This window comes from Emys orbicularis, chromosome 4, assembly GCF_028017835.1.
Source record: "Emys orbicularis isolate rEmyOrb1 chromosome 4, rEmyOrb1.hap1, whole genome shotgun sequence".
Classification (NCBI taxonomy): domain Eukaryota; kingdom Metazoa; phylum Chordata; order Testudines; family Emydidae; genus Emys; species Emys orbicularis.
In genome coordinates this window covers 99811101-99831621 of record NC_088686.1, presented here as the reverse complement: position 1 = coordinate 99831621, position 20521 = coordinate 99811101, and the positions used below count along the sequence as shown (strand labels likewise).

General features: G+C 41.5%; 1 protein-coding gene across 2 annotated transcripts in view; it reads right to left on the bottom strand.

Moving 5' to 3' along the window:
• GALNT18 (polypeptide N-acetylgalactosaminyltransferase 18) overlaps window positions 1-20521 on the bottom strand; it is a 432615-nt gene that overhangs the window by 107515 nt on the left and 304579 nt on the right. The window contains exon 7 of one of the 2 annotated variants that reach the window (XM_065403832.1): window positions 6361-6546. The exons of the other annotated variant lie outside the window; for it this stretch is intronic. Coding sequence (XP_065259904.1) covers window positions 6361-6546 — 186 coding nt within the window. The remainder of the gene's footprint in view (window positions 1-6360; window positions 6547-20521) is intronic. 2 annotated transcript variants of the gene reach the window in all.

Sequence of the window (20521 nt, the reverse complement as noted above, 5' to 3'; positions counted from 1 at the left end):
GCTCTTTGCATCACAGAATGTCTATGTAATTAACACTATCTGGAGCAAGAATATTTTACAATGCAGGCATTTCCTGACTGGCACTAAAGTAAATTTGGCTTCCACACTGGCAAAGTCTATTAAAAATACCTTGCACTAAATTCAGGCCTGATGCAAATAGGTGCAACTCAAACTATGCCTGGCAGAAATCATTCATCTATCCTTATATAAAACTGCCTCTTAATTAACAAATTGATCTTTTTCTCCTGGTCAGGAATATGACTGGCTAGATCAGTGGTTCTCACCTGGTGGGACCCCGGCCCATGGGCCGCCCTTTAGAACACAGCTGAGCTGGGCCGCAGCAGTGTGCTAATTGGGCTGCATGCGGCCCGCGGGTTGAGAACCGCTGGGCTAGAGTATCAGGTGCCCCTGAGGCTTCAGCTCAAGCACTCAATATCTTACAAGTCAGTCTGAATCTTACCAGCAAAAGCCTCCTATACACAATAGGTCACTACTACAGAGGGTATTTGGAGCTTGTATTTGAATGCTTTTCTGAATTTCCAAAACTATGGATGCTCCTCTCAGCCAATCCATTTCCTCCTTGTCAGATTACAGCTCTCTCTCTCTTTCTAGGTCTCTGGTTCCCTCTTGACATCTGCCTTTGTGCCTACCCACTATCCCTGTGGCCTCGGATGACTCCTTTATCTACCCTGAGCTCTGTGAATTTACAATGTGTAAGTGATGCTCAGCTGCCCTTCTACTGGGTTCCAGTACATCCCCATTCCTTTCTCATGCAACACAGTATGCTGCAGTGCTTATTGCTCCTCAGACTGAAGAGCTCTCTAAGGAGCCAGGTCCCCGGAAAGGTGCAACCGGATCCTGACATGCAACTGGAAAGGAAACCAGCTTGCACACAGTACACTGGTTTGGGTATAGCAGAGGCCAGCTTGTATGTAGTGGAAGCTGAGAACTGAATGTCACTGGAGGCATGGGAAAAAGCTGCAGGCAAGACAGAGATAGAGCAGATTGATAGTTAATAATAATACCACCTAGCTCTGCTGCAGGGCTTCTCATTAGTAGATCTCAAAGCAGTTTACACAGGAGGTCACTATCCTTCGCTCCATTTTACATATGGAGATACGGAGGCAGAGAGAGAGACAGAAGATGGTGATGAAGGAGCAATGTGTTAAACTGGCCAGATAAACACATTGTGAAATATGTTGGACTGAGAATACCTAGAGATTAAGGTCCTGCCACTTAGCTAGTGGCGATGCATGTTTCCTCATGCTTCCCCCCACCAACGTGTGTTAACTTTAACATGGAGCAACCATGTGTGACAGATATGACAATATCCTGGACAAACCTTACTGAATTAAGTTAAACCTTTTTGAATTATGTTTCAGTATCTTAGGAGTTCATTGCATTACAAAGGGAAATGTTTATATACTATTGAGGGAACTGTCCGAAATTCCCTGGGGGAGGGCGACCACAGGAGCAGTCGGGAGTGGTTAGGTAAATTCACTCAGGCTGTAAAACTTCCAGAGAGATACCACCTCTTGGAGAGAGGCTCACATATACTGGTTCAAACTGGATTCTCCAGGGACCAACAACATGCAGTCACCTTCCTCTGCAGCAGGCGGGTGTAGGTCACTTGGCAGGACTATCTGGGTCTCAGAAACTTAATCATTTCCCTGTCAATGAGGGGGTCTCAGGCACTGGTGTTCCTTGCTTCCTCCTACTCTGGCACATAACAGTCTAGTCTCTTATGGGCTGTAAAACTGCAGTCTCATTACAGGTGCTGGGTGGTGTTGGTGGCCTGTGCTATACAGGAGGTCAGACTATGTGATCTAGTGGTTCCTTCTGGCCTTAAATTCTATCACTCTGTGAGACAAAGGGTGGATTTTTAGTTAAACAGCCTGAGTTAAAACTGACTCAAGGCCTTCTTTCTGATCCACCCAACAGGCAGGACCCCTGGTCCTTAGGGAAGGGTTGGAAGGTCTTTGGCCCACTGAGGCCCCATAAGACTGGAGAGCCAGTTCTGAGCTGATGGTGAGATGAACTTGTGAAAACAAGAAAAAAACCCTGTGTGGGGTGTGAAGGACTAATCACTAATCACCAGAATATCAATTTATTTACATATAGTTGTTACCATAACAAGTCATAATTTCCCATTGGTTACCACAGCCTGATTCTCAGATCTTCTGTATTTCCCCTCTTTACAGGAAACCCATGACAACAACCCAAATAACTATTGGTAAATGTTGAGATTTACTAGCTACTACTATAGAACACACAGGCTGAAATGACCTTCACCCACTACTGACTAGTCATTATGTTAAAAAGTAGCCCAGAGGTGACAATCTCATTCTGTTAGCAATTCTATGAACCCACAGATCCCTAATCTCACAAGCTCCTCCTACCTACCCCATTTTTAACATATTTCTGTTTCATTTGCTAGCTCAGAGGATGACTTCTTCGGAGCGATCCCTTCACTTGGCACTTCCGAAGTTTTGTTTCCATTTTAAAATGCTTATTGAGTCTGTTTAGCTGGGTATTTTATGCTACACTCCTCATCATGGTATCTGAGTGCCTGAGTAAAGTTTTCAGTGCCTCAAATACAAAGATCCCAAGATAGTAGCCACTTCTTCCTGCCAAATGAGACAAGCTCCCTCCTTTTGGCCTTTGATGCTCTGAAATCTTTGGACACATTTGATTGAGGAGCTCTCTGCAGCTCTGGGAATTATTCCATGAAAAAGTAGGTTCTACTGGGTATTTGCTACTTTGGAACAGCATACTGCATGAAAAGCCCTGGCTGATACAGGTGAACAAAAAAGTCCACTATAATGGTTCCAATCCCTCTATTTTGCACGGATGTTTCATTTCTGTCCAAACACATAATTACTGTTGCACTTGTACAAATGTTTAATCAACAATATCTGACCAGCCAATTTGACTTTTCTTCCACACACCCACTTTGTGCATCTACATTATCTTATTTTGTCCCTTCCTGAAACTAGCTATGGCTGAAAGAGTGTCCATAGTTTATATTCCACCCTTAATGGAATCTTAGGATGAAGCAAGGTGCAATGGAGCTAATGCCACTCAGTCGGATATAGGACTTTGACATAATCAGTCCCATACTTTCCTTGCTCTTCATCCCTTTAGCTCTGTGCCCTATGACACTCCTGGTAATCTGTAGCACGGATGTTCCACATACTGTGTCAAGGTTATTTTTTGAGTTGCTTCTTAAAGCAACTCAAAAAATAGATGTTCTTTCTCTCTTCTCTGACACTTTTTCTGTAGAAACAGCAGATTGCATAACTCCTGCCCTTTCGATAGAGAGAAAAAACCTCCCACACTAATGATGTTGGTTTCCTTTTCAGACTGATTTGGTATGTGCCGATGGGTGTAAGCCTGTACCATATCTTCCTGTTCCCCTCACCAACAATACTGGTAAAAGATCAGATGGTGATTTCATTGGGTTCTTTACTCCCACTGGGGTTTTTCCTCACTTAAGTCTATTCTCTTGGGCAATGAGCAAAGTTTAGTGTAGCAGATTGGAAGTGCCAGGGAGACGGAGCCAGCTTCCTGATTCTTGAGGCCAGCTCTGACCCCAGTGAAACATCAAGCTGCTGCCAGGTGACTTTAAAGGACTCATTTGGTTTGGGATCCCTAATGGACTCTAAGCCAGTGACAGATTGCCACAATGGAGCCAAACTCCACCATGCACCCTGCCTGCTCCCAATATGTCCCCTATGCCAGGATTGGGACGTTGGAGGAGCAGGGCCCAGCCTGGCACATCTATACAAGAAGATAGTTCCTCACTGTTAGAGGGATTTTCTGTTAGCTCATTGAGGGCCCTTATCTCCTCTGACACTTTTGCAGCTAATACCAAATCACTGCCAGGCTCAGGTTTCATGGATTTTTAACCATATGAAAACTAGAACATCTCCTACCTTGAAGATACCATTATTATACTACTGTGGCACCTAGAGACATGCTAGGTACATTATAAGAGAGAGTCCCTGCCCCCAAGGGTAGGAGAAAGAAAGGTGTTTTATCCCCTTTTACATATGGGGAACTGAAGCACAGAGAAATTAAATGGCCTGGCCAAGGTTTTACTGAAAATTTGTGGCCAAACTGGGATTTGAACTCTAATCAGCTGAGCCCTGGTCCTGAGTCTTAACCACCAGACCACCCTTCCCCTCATATTCCTCTTGGTCATTGCCACTCTGTGCAGAGGAGAAACCCTTATAAATAAAAATGCCTGTCACCTCCAGGGGTCTGTTGTGCTGCCTATAGCAGGCTTCACTTTCTCATTCATTGCCACAGTAGCATGTTACACATATGAACCATAGATGACACCATTGTCATCTAACATTCTACTGGGTCCGATCTTCTTTGCCCTTTTGTTTGCCACTGTGGAATTACTCAGCACGTGCATTACTAGGGAGTCTTAAGAGAAAGAAAATGGGAACTTAAGGGATACAATGAAGATGTGGCTGTTGCTTCCATGCCAGTTACTGCCTTCCCCCTCCTCCCACCATCACCCAATTTCCGGAGGAAATTTTGCTTTGATGTAAAGCATTTTCATTTTATACTAGTTTTAGCTAATGTGATTTATTTTCTTCTGGTAATGGCATTATATCTTCCCACTCCTTCCCTCCCGAGATCTTCTGCTCATAAGTGCAAGCACATTATCAACAGCAATCAAACCAAACCCCCTTGACCCAGTCAGATATTTAGGACCTCTAACCTTCTGAGTAGCTCCACGAGAGAGACTCCCATTACTGAACTGGGAAAAAAACTGTCTTTTTCTAGCTACAATTACTTTTTCCCCCCCGGTGTGGTGAAACTAACTTAGGCAAAGTACATCATTTTACTTTTAGCACGAAAAATAGTAACAGGACAAATTATACCAGTTTCACTGCAGCTGCAAAATTGTTCGGAAAGAGATTTGTGAGAGATCTTTTATTAGAAAAAAAATTAAATTAAATAAATTGCTTGAGTTCATTTATTTGTTTTGTGCTATATTCTTTAGCAAGAGACAGCTGGAGGGAGCTGCAACTGCAAAGCAAATAGATTCATTTAAAGGAATCAAAACTAAAATGAGAGGCCAAATTCTGCTCTCGGTTATGCTAGGGTAAATCCAGAATAACTTCAATAAATTCTAGGAAGTTATAACCATATTTACACGAGTAGAACTGAGAACAGAATTTGGTTGTAACATGGGGTCAGATTACTCATCTGAGCAAAGATCACTCATGTGAATAAGCATCTGGCCCATGATGTATTTCTACAAATCAGTATGGGAGTGTGTCTGTAGTCTGTATTTTCAAGGGGATGAACTAATTGACCTAATAATAAATAATATAATTTATATTCAATTTCTAACATTTTTAAACCCTTTTCTTTATTGTTTCTTTAGTAAATATAAACAGCACAGCATGTAGTGAGGACTTTGACACACACACACACACACACACACACACACACGCGCGCGCATTAAAGGCTATGTAGCATAGCTATAAAATCAAGATTCTGCTTTTAATAATTTTGGCTTCCAGTGCTGCGGCTGCTGTTTGCCTTTTTTTTTTTTTTTTAAACAGTAAGTGTTACTCGCGGTAACGTAAGTAGGAATAGGATTTCCATATAGAGACCTAGAACCATGAAATGCCACTTGTTCTGTAAGGGGATTTCCAGCCCTACTAGGTGAGTAGGAAAAAGAAAGAGACACCCTTCCAGCCAGACTGGTAGAATCTCCATCTCTGGAGATATTTAAGAGTAGGTTAGATAAATGTCTATCAGGGATGGTCTAGACAGTATTTGGTCCTGCCATGCGGGCAGGGGACTGGACTCGATGACCTCTCGAGGTCCCTTCCAGTCCTAGAATCTATGAATCTATGAAAAAATTTAATACTCCCATATTGTATGACAGGGCTTCACTCTAACATAGGTAAAAAGTGTACCAGTCAATGAGATAGACACATGAATTTGAAGCTGAAGAGCAGCTCCATGTAAGCTTGAAAGCTTGTCTCTCTCTCCAACAGAAGTTGGATCAATAAAAGATATTACCTCACCCACCTTGTCTCTCTAATAACCTGGGACCAACATGGCTACAATACCACTGCATATAAGCTTCATCTCTGGCATTCCTGCAGGTACTAACTTCAAAGAGTCTTGCAGGGTCAACAATGAACAAGAAAAAAGTAACACAGCAAGAAAGTCATTTTTAAATAACCTGCAGACAATGGAATTGCTCACAGAGTAAGGTGCTACTCCGTATGAATAAGGGTGGCTAAACGTAGTCCTAAACTAGAGCTCATATTTTGGGCCCAGAGCTAAGGCTATCCGAGCATGCCGGTGATCTTTGCAACCTACCTCTTGGGGTATATTCCATGCCATGTAAACATGGCTTTTAAATTCATCCATCCAGACTTCGGCCACTCTTAGTGCATTCCTTCGGACATGAGCAGTGAGGTCTTCTGTGTACGGCTTATGGGCTCTTTCAATATGGGCAATCCTGGAGCAAGGCAGCACCTCAACACTACCTCCACATTGCCATACCTAGAAAAAATATACAGTACTAGTTGAAGTCAGTAAACTGAGCCCACTATAGAGTAATGCAGTGTCTTATCGTTTTCAATAGATACACTGAAACTCTTTTGGTTTTAGACATAATACTGATGTTAAGGAGAAACACAACCAACATATATTGGGCTGTCCAAAAATTATCTTAGAACAAAGCTGATACTCCTTTGACAATTTTTATAGTATCATCTAAGCAGTTACTTCCAGAGACATCTTTCCTTAGCCAATGCGTCCAGCCTCATAGTAGTAGTAAAAAACAAAAAAACAAAAAAAAAATACTTATTTAGCATTTATCAGTAGCTCACAAAGCACTTTGCAATCTTTATAAATGGGAACTGATGCAAAGAAGGGATAAGTGACTTGCCCAAGGTCACAGAGGAAGTCCATGGTGGAGCAGGAAATTACACCCAGGTCTCCTACACCCTAGGCCAGTGTGCTGACCACTGATCCCAGCAGTATCTGGGTACACTGTACAAGATATATATATATATATAACTGCAAACTTTTCCCTCAGAGAGGTCATATGTACCCCTTCATACGCATACCTCACTGCTCAGAACTAGATAACCTTAGCAGTGGGAAAACCAAGCCACTGAATTGCATGTCAGAAGATCCCAGAAAATCCAGATTCCAAGAGGCATGGAAAATAGATGTATCTTACATCTTGCTTTAAACACAGCCCAGATAGCAGTAAGATGTATTTCTTTTGAGAGTGAATTCAAAAACCAGGGTTCACTACTGAGAATGACCTATCCACAAGTTTCATACCTTGCAAATGATAGCCAATCCATTTATCACATTAGCTTGATGTTTCTATTAAAGTGTGTGTTGGTATTGAGTATCACAACAGTGATGGGCTAATACTTAGAAAGTGGTATTGCTGGTTGTGAGTGTTATCTTGGCTTATGATTTCCTTGCTTTTAAGTGTTTAGTGTGTCTGAGGAAATCCACTTGATCCTTAGCTCTTTGTTTGTTTTGCAGGGGGACGATATAGCTACACCTTATTATAACGTAATAGAATCAAGGCATCAAATTCAATACAAGAGACATAATGGCGTAGTGAATGCTCTTCAGGCAGAAACCCAAATGTGCTGGAACTAGCCCCATTTGAGTCTGCTGAACTGAACCCAAATGTTTGTGAGATCTCTTTGGCAGAAACAGAGTTTCATTGGGATGTGCCAGTGCTTGCGTTATGACATGGACACCATCAAGTTGTAACACCACTACTGGAAATCCCTGGCCTTTGGCACCCCCTCCCTATAGGGCAAGAAGAGAGGAAGGATGGCTCCTTCCCGATGAGGCTAGCCCAGAAGAGTTCACACTCTGGTCTCCCTTGAGTCCTGTCCCTAGTGAGTAGGGAAGGTGGGTTGGCAGAACATCAGGTTCTGGAACTGAAAACTGAACCTCTCCAAGTCTGTCCAACCTATATGCATATATTCTACCAGGAAGACACTTAGTTCAGCCATTCATTTTATATATTTAAGCAACTGGATTGAATACAGCATTTAGGCACTTGGCAGCTTCTGAGACTGAAGGAATGTGGCATGGATTCAGAATGTTTACAAAGCCTTTTCTGGACTGGCGCCTAATTACGTTCAACATATGCTGGGACGAGAGATACAACTTCGTTGTTTCAGCTCACTGGATGATGAGCCACCCCATGATCCCATGGTACAATCAAATGAGAAAGCAGCTTAAAAGACTTTTGCACATCTTTGCCTCAAGAACTTGGAATCCTGTAAGAGGGAATAAATATAACCAATCCCAGTGAAAAACTGTGAAGATCACCATGAATATTTAACAGGAACCAGGTAATTGTTCTGGCATGAGAATAAATAAATAAGAGGACAAAAATGTTATTTTCAGGTTATGTATTTCTAAACATAATATAAAGTAGGCAATCCAGCTTTAAAAGCTACCAAGAAATATTAGTTTCTGAAAAATACAATTCTAAATAGCTCAACTGCCTTTTCTAAGAAAGATTCTTGACGTCTGATTTGTGTCCATTTATTCTTTTGTGTAGAGACTGTCCGGTTTGGCCTCACTTACAGACAGCCCCCCAACCTGAAGCAAATACTCACCAGTAACCACACACCACACAACAAAAACACGAATCCAGGAACCTATTCTTGCAACAAAGCCCGTTGCCAACTCTGTCCACATATCTATTCAAGGGACACTATCATAGGACCTAATCACATCAGCCACACCATCAGAGGCTCGTTCACCTGCACATCTACCAATGCGATATATGCCATCATGTGCCAGCAATGCCCCTCTGCCATGTACATTGGCCAAACCGGACAGTCTCTACGCAAAAGAATAAATGGACACAAATCAGACATCAAGAATGATAACATTCAAAAACCAGTCGGAGAACACTTCAACCTTCCTGGTCACTCTGGAGTTTAGGTTACAGACCTAAAAGTTGCAATTTCTTCAAAAACTTCAAAAACAGACTCCAAAGAGAAACTGCAGAACTGGAATTAATTTGCAAACTGGACACCATTAAATTAGGCTTGAATAAAGACTGGGAGTTTATGGGTCATTACACAAAGTAAAAACTATTTCCCCCTGCTAATTTTTCCCCTACTGTTACTCACACCTTCTTGTCAACTGTTTGAAATGGGCCATCCAGATTATCACTACAAAAGTTTTTTTTCTCCTGCTGATAATAGCCCACCTTAATTGATTAGTCTCGTTAGAGTTGGTATGGCAACACCCATTTTTTCATGTTCTCTGTGTATATATATCTTCCTACTGTATTTTCCACTGCATGTATCCGATGAAGTGGGTTTTAGCCCATGAAAGCTTATGCCCAAATAAATTTGTTAGTCTCTAAAGTGCCACAAGTACTCCTGTTCTTTTTTCCAAATTTTGGGGAAACTCAAAGTCAGATCGAAACTCCAGCTCTGTAATAGGCTGGGGAAAAAAACTTCATTTCTATAGTAGGCTGAGCTTCAGGGGAGTTTGAACCTGGATCAGAAATTTTAGGCTCTGTCTCCTCTAATTTTAACACACACACACACACACACACACACACACACACACGCGCGCATAACAAATATTATAATATGGTTTGTAAACAACAATTACCCAGTCTCCCAGTAAACTCCAATTAATCAAACCTATAAGTCCTCCCTTTCTTTCTTACACACCGTCAGTCTTTGTTCTATTTGTGAAGACTAATTAATTACACTGCTGCAAGAAGCATGAATTCACTTAAAATCTTAATGTTAAGTAGGAGCTGTCAATACAGATGCTGACAAAATGGGATAGTTGTGCAAAGCAGATTCTAAACCAAACCTAATTATTTATAACGAAAGTCTCCTGGAATCCATGAAAATGTGATTAGCATATAACAAAAATAGGTTCAGATGTGGCTGACAATGTGCCTTTATAGCATCTATGTATCAAGGTGAAACTATGCCACTCAGTTACCAATTCTTGTACTAAAGAAGTGAGAAACAAACATGATTTGAATATCTAGGGCTCCTACATCAAGTTATACAGTCTCTACAGGACTATTAGCCACAGTCCTGTATTGGGAGCAGCATACAAGCACGCTGCCTGAGCAGGAGGCACAAATTCACAGAGCACCCAGAGGCACAAAGGGTGTGCGCCCTGGCTCCTTCACTCACTGAGGGGATGTAGCACAAACTCCCCCATTCAGCTGGTTAGCTCTTCTGGCTGGTATAGGGGCCAGGTCGTGATCCAACCACTTTCTTACTCTCCATTAGAATGGCCTGTGCCCCAGGGGTGCTAGCTGGGAGCAATGAGGGCACTCAGAAGAGCTCACTAAGTTTTAGTGAACGGACACTATTGCATGAATTATCAAGGTGTAAATAGAGTCCTTGTGTCCTAACCCTTTCATTGCACACCCATGGAGGGGCCTGTCACCAAAACAAAAATGCAAGGTGGCCGCCAAGGCTGTGATTTTCAAAGGAGCCTAAGGGAGTTAGGCACTCAATTCCCATGGAATTTCAATGGAATGTCCATGTCTAACTCCCTTAAACTTCTTTGAAAATTCAAGCCCAAAAGAATAAGCATTTTGACTGGGATTAGAGTTTTGCTGGCCAGTAAATTCTAAACAGGCCACAATTACAAGTATAAAACTGTCTGAGCAGCTCTGCAACAGATGGTGCAGTATTTGGCTTTTCCTGATTTATTACAGCTGAAATAGGGAACTCACAAGTTGGCCCAATACCGCCACCCAGAATTTCTTTGCCCTTTGTTATGTTGGCTTCCCACATTATCCATTTTACTTGTGGCCTTCAGAATTTGTTCTAAAACAACCTGGTTATAGAAGTGCAGATCTGTGGCACAAAGCCAACAGACCCATAGGAGAGACTGGCTGCACTAACACCTCTGAACTTAGCAGCTTTTTGGTCAGAAGAAAGGTAACTTTCTTCTCACAGACCCACCTCACAGGGAAGTTGGGAGGCTATTTGCAAGGGCCAATTCCTAATCCCACTGAAATCCATGGCAAAACCAGTAGTGAGTTCAAGGAGTCCAGGATTTGGTCCTAAATATTTATAATGTCTTCTGAGATCCCTGAATGAAAACTGTAAAGGGAACAATCCTACGTCTCCTTGCAATACACGGTAGAACTCCCACAGAAATGCAAAGTATTATTATTTGTTATGCTCTGCTTATACTGCATCTGTACCTCAGCTCAAAGAGACTCCAAGAAGGGAACAATGGAATTATACATACTATTATACAAGTATCTACAGTTATAAATAGAAGCACATAACTTTCTGCCACATTCTGTGTAACCCCCTGAAATTACATGTCATTATACAAGCACAATGTGTGTCTGTCACCCGCCAGTGGCTGGTCTGAATAAGAAGATAAGAGATTACTCCAACTACCAGCTAGGGGATTTACTTCTTTAGCTCAAGTAGAGGCTTGTGCTTTGGAGTTGCAGGTCCATGGTTCAATCCCTGCTAAAAACATAGGCTGGTGGGTCATTAGATACACAATAAGGAAAGGGAGAGAGAAAGAACAAACAATTGTTTAATTAAACAGGCTTTGCCATCAAATCAAGGGTCTATTTCTGGTTGGTGATGAGCACAGGAAGGAGGCAGTTCTTGTGGTTAAGGAATAGAATTGGGAGATCTGGGTTCTATTCCTGGGTCTGCCACAAGAAAACTGTGACCTTGGAGCCACATTTGCCAGACTTATTCATCTTGAGTGGTACCTTAGTTTGTGAGTAGTAGATCTATAAAGGGCTAAAGTCAATGGCATTATTTCAGATAAAACAGGATTTGTTCCTAAGAGTGGTCAGGACCTCAGGGCTATCTATTATTCAAATATGGACTATGAACAACAGAGGAGATTAAAGAAAAAAAAATCATCAACAAGTCAAAACATGAAAATTGCACCCATTTGTGCTCACAGCCATATTCGTAACTCTCCTGATTTGACCAGCATACCTGACTGCTTGGGCCTATGGGCCAGATCCTCCAATCTGTATGAAAGGTGATCAGTGCAAAAAACTGACTGGGGTAGGGAGGGCAAAAGTGGCTTAAAGATCTAAGATGTCCTGGACTACTCAGAACTGCTCTCTCTTACACTGGATACCTATGGTCCCAAAGGGTGTGTTCACGTAGTCAGGAATTACTGAGGTATACGGCTTGTTCAGCCATCCTCCCTTTTTCCAGGACATACCCCTTGTATTGGCTCCTATAACCCCTATGGGTAGCCCTATAAAAGGGGAAATTCTCAAGTAGCCGTCAAACCAGCTTTAGGGCTGCATTGCACCACAGGAATGGCTGGGAAAGCAGCCAGAACAGGGCCACAGATGAGGTCCTATATGTTTACATGGCAAGGACAGGTGATCAGCAATGTTCATTTAAAAGCCTTCTTATGTAAGTGGAAGGGAAGATACTTGAAGATACTCCAACAACTATGGTTTAAAGGAAGCAGAACACCATTTACTGTTGGTGAGGCAGACTCTTTATATATGGTGGCAAGAGCTAGAAATTGCTAGTTTTCTGGGGGATCACTCGCAGCAGGACACTATGTATAATGTGATAAAGGATTCCGTATGCAATTTCTACATGTATGTACACACTTTTGAAGCTACCAGGTCTACAGAAGAATACAGACTGCTACTGCAATCAAGTGATAAACAACAATGCCTAATACTGTAGAACCTCAGAGTTACAAACACCAGAGTTACGAACTGACCAGTACCCTGCACACCTCATTTGGAATTGGAAGTATGCAATCAGGCAGCAACGGAGACCAAAAAAAAAAAAAAAAAAGCCAATATTGGACAGTACTGTTAAATATAAACTACTAAAAAAATAAAGTTTTAATAAAATTTGACAAGATAAGGAAACTGTTTCTGTGTTTGTTTCATTTAAATTAAGATGGTTAAAAGCAGGATTTTTCTTCTGCATAGTAAAGTTTCAAAGCTGTATTAAGTCACTGTTCAGCTGTAACCTTGTGAAAGAACCATAAAACCATAATGTTTTGTTCAGTTACGAACAACCTCCATTACCAAGGTGTTCATAACTCTGAGGTTCTACTGTACTCTGTTTTGCAAAGAGACCTGTTGCAAAGCTATCTCATGGGGGCTTTGCCTGTAGGGGACTCCTGTAGGTTTTCATCTGGACAGGACGGATCAGCCCCTAAAAGTATTTTCATGTCTTCAGCAGGATGGAAGGGGATATCATTTAAAGGCTTTTGTTGAAGGCCCTGTTATTGCTGGGTGTTTCCCCTCTGCTGTTTGCTTTAGAAGAGTTATTTAAGGATTCCAATATTGCAGATTCACTGCCCAAAAATGTTTTGTTAAAAATCTAACATAGGGGTTATCCTTTAAAAATAACCCAAACCCGCCTTCAGTACAAAGTCTTCTGAATGTTCCTTTGCAAGGAGAACCTTTGAAACAAATCCTTGCTCTTGGCATGGCTCCCTGAGGAAGTTCAAGCAATCAGAATAACCTCAAGAAGTACTTAGAGGATTCCCCCTTTTGAAAGGTTTCTTCACAGCTATGGCTAGGTGGCAGAATGCTCTGTCTTGGAAGAATTTCAAAGTGATGTCAGGTATACTAATAGTGTCTGGGAGATTTTGAATGCCTGTGAAGCAGAAAGCATTTTCTTCAGAGGGCTAAGATCAGCTGAGGTTGTAATCTAACCTAAGAAAAATACATGGCCGTAGTGGAAGATGCGGTAAGAATATCAACTGAAGGAAACTGGTCTATGAAAAAAGGGAGGGTTCAATCTTGTTTACAAAATCTGCAGTTTATTATCAGTAAAGAAACTAATAGCCATGTGGGGACAGAGAGACACTCCACATCACAGCATTTTTAAAAAATATTATTATTAATAGTACATTTACAAGGCACCCATCCTTGTGGCCCTACATGTGTGTGCACTCGTGTGAAGACAGGCTAGAATGGTACCACGCAACATCTTCTCACACAGGAAACATGTATTTTTCAACCTGCCACTGCCACCAACTAAGCGAGGCTGAAAGGAAGAGAGATGAAATTTAATAGTGAAAAGTGCAAGGTCATGCATTTTGGGATTAATATCAAGAATTTTTGTTATAAGCTAGGGACGCATCAGCTGGAAGTAACAGGAGGAGAAGGACCTCGGAGTATTGGTTGATCACAGGATGACTATGAGCCGCCAATGTGATATGGCCATGAAAAAAAGCTAATGTGGTCTTGGGATGCATCAGGCAAGGTATTTCCAGTAGAGATAAGGAGGTGTTAGTACCGTTATACAAGGCACTGGTGAGACCTCATCTGGAATACTGTGTGCAGTTCTGGTCTCCCATGTTTAAGAAGGATGAATTCAAACTGGAACAGGTACAGAGAAGGGCTACTAGGATGATCCGAGGAATGGAAAACCTGTCTTATGAAAGGAGACTCAGAGCTTGGCTTGTTTAGCCTAACCAAAAGAAGGCTGAGGGGAGATATGATTGCTCTCTATAAATATATCAGAGGGATAAATACCAGGGAGGGAGAGGAATTATTTAAGCTCAGTACCAATGTGGACACAAGAAAAAATGGATATAAACTGGCCATCAGGAAGTTTAGACTTGAAATTAGACGAAGGTTTCTAACCATCAGAGGAGTGAAGTTCTGGAACAGCCTTCCAAGGGGAGCAGTGGAGGCAAAAGACATATCTGGCTTCAAGACTTAGCTTGATAAGTTTATGGAGGGGATGGTATGATGGGATAGCCTAATTTTGGCAATTAATTGGTCTTTGACTATTAGCGGTAAATATGCCCAATGGCCTGTGATGGGATGTTAAATGGGGTGGGATCTGAGTTACTTAGGAGAATTCTTTCTGGGTGTCTGGCTGGTGAGTCTTGCCCACATGCTCAGGGTTTAGCTGATCGCCATATTTGGGGTCGGGAAGGAATTTTCCTCCAGAGCAGATTGGCAGAGGCCCTGGGGATTTTTCGCCTTCTTCTACAGCGTGGGGCACGGGTCACTTGCTGGTGGATTCTCTGCACCTTGAAGTCTTTAAACCATGATTTGAGGACTTCAATAGCTCAGACATAGGTTAGGGGTTTGATACAGGAGTGGGTGGGTGAGATTCTGTGGCCTGCGTTGTGCAGGTGGTCAGATTAGACAATCATAATGGTCCCTTCTGACCTTAAAGTCTATGATTCTATGATTCAATCCCAGTCACAACACTGCATTGGTGAAAAAGATTCCAAAGTCTGCAGTAGGCATCTTCTCAAGTATCATCTCAGAAAGATGGTCCTACATGTCACTCTACTGTATTCAGATATACATGCAAGTTAGAGAGGTGAGATCCAGCTACTGAAAACAACCTATCCCCAGCCTCCATACCATCCCAGCTTAGCACATGTGTTTGCTCACACTTTGCACTAACTGAAACTGCAGACTAGTCTTACAGGATAGCCCTATAGAGTGGGAGGCAGTAAGAGACAAAGGCATGAACTTCCATGGAAATAATATTTGCATCCAAAAGAAATGGGCACTAATCTCTCAGTCTGGTGCAGATGAAAGGAGGCACTTTGGTCCATTGCTACTGTCTGGGAATCCAAGAGCAGAAATGAATCTACTAAGCCCCCAAGTTTGAAAACCTCCTAGACAACAGACATGCAGAAGCCATCGGTTGAAGGAGCAATCAAAGGCTTTACCTGTTCTTAAAAATGCTTTCACCTGCCTCTCAGCAACAACTCTGGATTAAACTTAAACACACTGGCTTTCATAGAGGTCACAGACTCAGACAGATATTGGGGAAGTCAGGGAAAGTTTCTGACTTGGTCAGGTGAACAGGAGACTCACAGATGATTATCAGCGAAAAACATGCCTCCTAGTCTCCCCTCCCAGGAACTTCACACTGAACAAAAAGATCAACCAGATTGGACCCTGTGGGACTCCAAGCCTTAGCCATTCCCAAACACTACACACTCTGCAAGGAATGAAGAGGGCCATTTTAAAACTCACTTCTTCCTCAAGGCCCACAAACACGAATTCCTGCCAGTAAATATGGTACTGCTAATACTAGGCCAGGTTTGGCCTCTGCCCTTATGACTTATGCAGTGCTGAGTACACTGTCGGCACTTAACGAAGAACAGATGAGAATATTAAAACAGTTCCATCCACCCTACCAGGGCCAGAGTTAATTCAGCAACATCTGTCATCAAAGGCACAAAAGACTACTAGTAGGATCCTGAGCCCGTAGTCCATCCAGCTTTAGGTCCTCATGCTCAAACAGATGCCTCGGCAAATTTCCTTTGCCAACAGGGTGTGGAACTCCAGGGAAGAAAGCATGTGTCATGGCTGCTGGATGATCAGATCTGTGTAAAACTACACGTCACACCCTGCTAACTCCTTAGGAAGAGTCAGGAATGGCTCTCCATGGCTCCACATGTGGAGAGTTTGAGAAGTTCAACATCCATGTGTCTGGGGAAGTAAGGATCAGAGCCCCACAGTTGTACCACACAGTTCCCCATGTGGCTTTTTGTAGTCCAAAACCTGAATTTGATCCCCACAACATACACTTTTTACTGAATTAATAAATTAACATTTTCAATTAAACAAAAACACAGCCGAACGGAGTGATTTAATCATGAAACTTTCTGGAGGCTTTACCTCCAATTTGCATTTAAGATTACAATATATACTATTGTCTGAGATTTGTCTCTTGGTTCTAGGGCCTAGAAAGAGCTTTACTCACTAATGATTTCACACCACTGTGTGTAAACCATTAAAATGTCTAGATATAGGGCTTTCTTCACTAGTGATACAAGAAGGAGTAAAACTTAGAAAACTCGCTGGGGAGAGAGAAAAATTGCAGAACCAGAAATCAGAGGCAACCTCCACTCCATCAAGGTGATACGGTAGCCCAAAATTGGACAGTCCTGGCCATGGAAGGGGCATGGCCATGACTGTTTATGCACTGATACAAGGGATCCTCTCAGAATGATCCAGCGGTAGCCTAACCATAATATATAGCTGCTCTGAACCCCTTCCCTAATCAAAAATGCTGCGAGGACTGAGGTAGTAACAACAGATGGAATCTCTCTTTTGAAAGTCTGGCACAGGGATGGATAATGGATACACCCTCAAGTTGGCTTTGGTGAATCTGGTCCCTATTCTGTTAGATGCAGGTGTCATAAGAACAGCTAAGGGGAAGGGATTACAAACAGCACTTTTTAAACATAAAAAAAATGGAATTTCCATTTCGAGAGCTAGAAAACCTTCCTCAGAATAAAAAGGTCCATATTTCTACTAATTTTAAGTATTTGTAAATCTCTGTCCTTGGATAAATTCCATTCAAGTGCATTTAAATGTGTTTGAATTCACAAACATTCAATCAAATCAGCTACTGCATTGAAGCTCATCCCTTTTAGAATATTTAATTTATACTTTGACATATGAAGATGCACCACTTGTTCATTAAAAATGTTTCTTTTTTCATCTCTTTAATCACTGAGTGTTCCTTTCATGTTGCTGTAGCTTAATCTAATCAAAACCAAATTCTGCATGACACTAAGCAGTTCATTAGCATGTACCATAGTCGCTGAATTCATACTCGTCATAGAGTCTCTTAGAAAACCAAAATAGCCTTGTTTGCGACAAATATTATATTTGGACTCCAGACAAGGCTCTTTAATAATTAAATAGTTTGTTAGGACCTTTCAAAAAGCTAAAGTATTTTCTAGTCTCTGTGAAGTCTGCAGAAGAGAAAGCGTTCTTTGTATTTTAACAAACATCCTGCAGAAAAAAACCCCAGCCAATGTGATTTCATTATTTTTGTGGGTCCCAACATAGAGTCAATTATCTTCAAGATGAATGTTTGTGTCATAAACATACAGGTAAGAATAGCACAAAATCCCTCCTTTACCTGTAAGGGGTTAAGAAGCTCAAATAACCTGGTTGGCATCTGACCAAAAGGACCAATGAGGGAAGAAGATACTTTCAAATCTGTGGGAGGAGGTTTTGTTTGTGCTCTCTTTGTTGTTCTCTCCGGGACAGAGAGGGACCAGGGCAGGAAAAACCATCTCCTAAAACCCTACCTGAAATAAGCATCCAAGATTACAAAAATTGTAAGTAATAGCAAGGAAATGCGTTAGATTATATTTTGTTTTAGCTTGTGAATTTTCCCTATGCTAAGAGGGAGGTTTATTCCTGTTTTTTGTAACTTTGAAGTTTTGCCTAGAGGGGAATCCTCCGTGTTTTAAATCTTATTACCCTGTAAAATTACCTTCCATCCTGATTTTACAGAGGTGCTGCTTTTACTTTTTTCTTTATAATAAAGCTCTGCTTTTAAGAACCTGATTGGTTTTTAGTGTCCTAAAAACCCAAGGGTCTCGACTGTGCTCACCTTGTTTTCTTATTTGGTTGGTATATTATTCTCAAGCCTCCCCAGGAAAGGGGGTGAAGGGGCTTGGGGGGATATTTTGGGGAAACAGGAACTCTAAGTGGTCCTTTTCCTGAATCTTTGTCTAACTCACTTGGTGGTGGCAGCGATACCGTCCAAGGACAAGGAAGAATTTGTGCCCTGGGGAAGTTTTTAACCTAAGCTGATAGAAATAAGCTTAGGGGGTCTTTCATGCGGGTCCCCACATCTGTACCCCAGAGTTCAGAGTGGGGGGGGGGGGAAACACTGACAGTTTGGAACAATTTACCATATAAAATACTTGTAGATTGTGGACACTTATGTTTCACCTAAGGTTATTTTGTCATTGTTGTTAATTATTTATAAATTGCCAACAGTGAGCTTGGTACTTTATAGACAAGTATGAAGAAAAGATCTCAGCCCCTTCCAATGTAAACAGACCACATACAGATAGGTGAATGGGATGCAACCCAAATGAAAGTGATGGAGCGATGGATTTTGCCACGTTTGATGATGGTAGTTCTGTGATTTCTTGGTTCCATATTTTTCTTTCAGTATTCTAACAGCTGACTGTGGAAAGGGGTAGGCTTTAAAGGCCTGATCCAAAGCCCACTGAAATCAGTACACCTACTTCCATTGATTCCCCAATGGGCTTTGACTGCTTTTTGGTTGCAGTGTTTTAGGGAAAGATCTCTGTAAATCTATTAGTAACCATTTTTCATTGGGTCAAACTGTTGTTCAGACAAAACTTCCATTGAAATCACAGCATTTTGACTGAGGACTTAACTTCTGTAGGATTTGGCTCATGCCATATTCCATGCAAGGCTTGCAGAGAGCCCAGGTCGAGATTTGCACACCATGCTGATACTTGAAGACAAACCTTTAAACAGCAACTCAGTTAGGTTCTTTCAATAACAGCCTCCTTTAGAAGGAGTCTGCCCAAAGAGTAGATCTAAACACATTGTCTTGGGTGGTGTGAGGTGAGTTCATTCAGGTGGTGATTCAGGATATATGCGCTATAGGAAAGGCTGGGAATTACAGAGTTAATGTAGGATATGTTCTTAGTTTGCCCACATGCTTACATTTGTGTACAGAGCAGAACCTTACAAAGAATCAAGACCTTGGTATTTATTACAGCAAGCAGAAATTAACAAGAAACTTTGCATTGACGTGAAACTGTCTTTATTCTGTGTTAGTGGCAGCTCGAAGCAGCATTCACAGAAATCAGATCAGAGAATTTAGAGGTGGAAAAGATCATTTAGATTAGTTAATCCATTCCCTTGCCATCACAGGACTTTCCCTTAGTATGAAATGACCCAAGTGATGTGGTTTCTTGGGAGACTATTCCCACTTCTCTCTGTCCTGGAGCCTTCCCTTCTATTTTGGACCAAGTTTGACACGTATTTCTGACAGTAACTGCTCTCACACCCAAGCTGAAAATTCTAAGGGTAAGCTGCAATAGACCCAGAAAAAGACAAAAGGGAAAGCTAAAAGATTTTTTTTAAAAGAAAAATGGAAGGCTTCAACCTAACTAGAGTTGGCCCTCAATTTTTAAAATGTAAATTATTCCTTAAATTTTACTTCTGAAGTCTTCATTAATTGCCTTACAGGCCTCGCTTCACATTAATTATGCCTTTGTACAATGCCCTCATGGAAAAAGTAATACATGTAAAGAATCTTTCCATATTAAATTGTCAGTGTTTTCCTCTCCCTTTTAGCTAATTGCTTCATTATGTACTTTTTAAATTGTTTTGTTCTGCAGGGATTAATTTTGTACTTATCTTCACGAACCGTAAAACTTTTACAATGTATTGTTAAACTCTGTATGTTGGGATGCTGTTTTATAATTGCAGTAAGCCACTCCAAGGCTTGTGTTACTAGGAGATAACATGCTTCCAGGGTCACTGAAGGCATAAAGCTTCACTTGGTTGTTTCTCAAATGTATCCATCTCGCTGCTAGGCGCAGTGAAATAATTGATACTTATGTCACTCCATTGCCAAATTTATGCCATAAATAGGAAGCAGAAGAAATCATCTTTTACCCTGAAAGGGGGGTGGGAAACAAAGTGTATAACCAATGCAAATTACCAGAGGTTTAACGTTTGTGT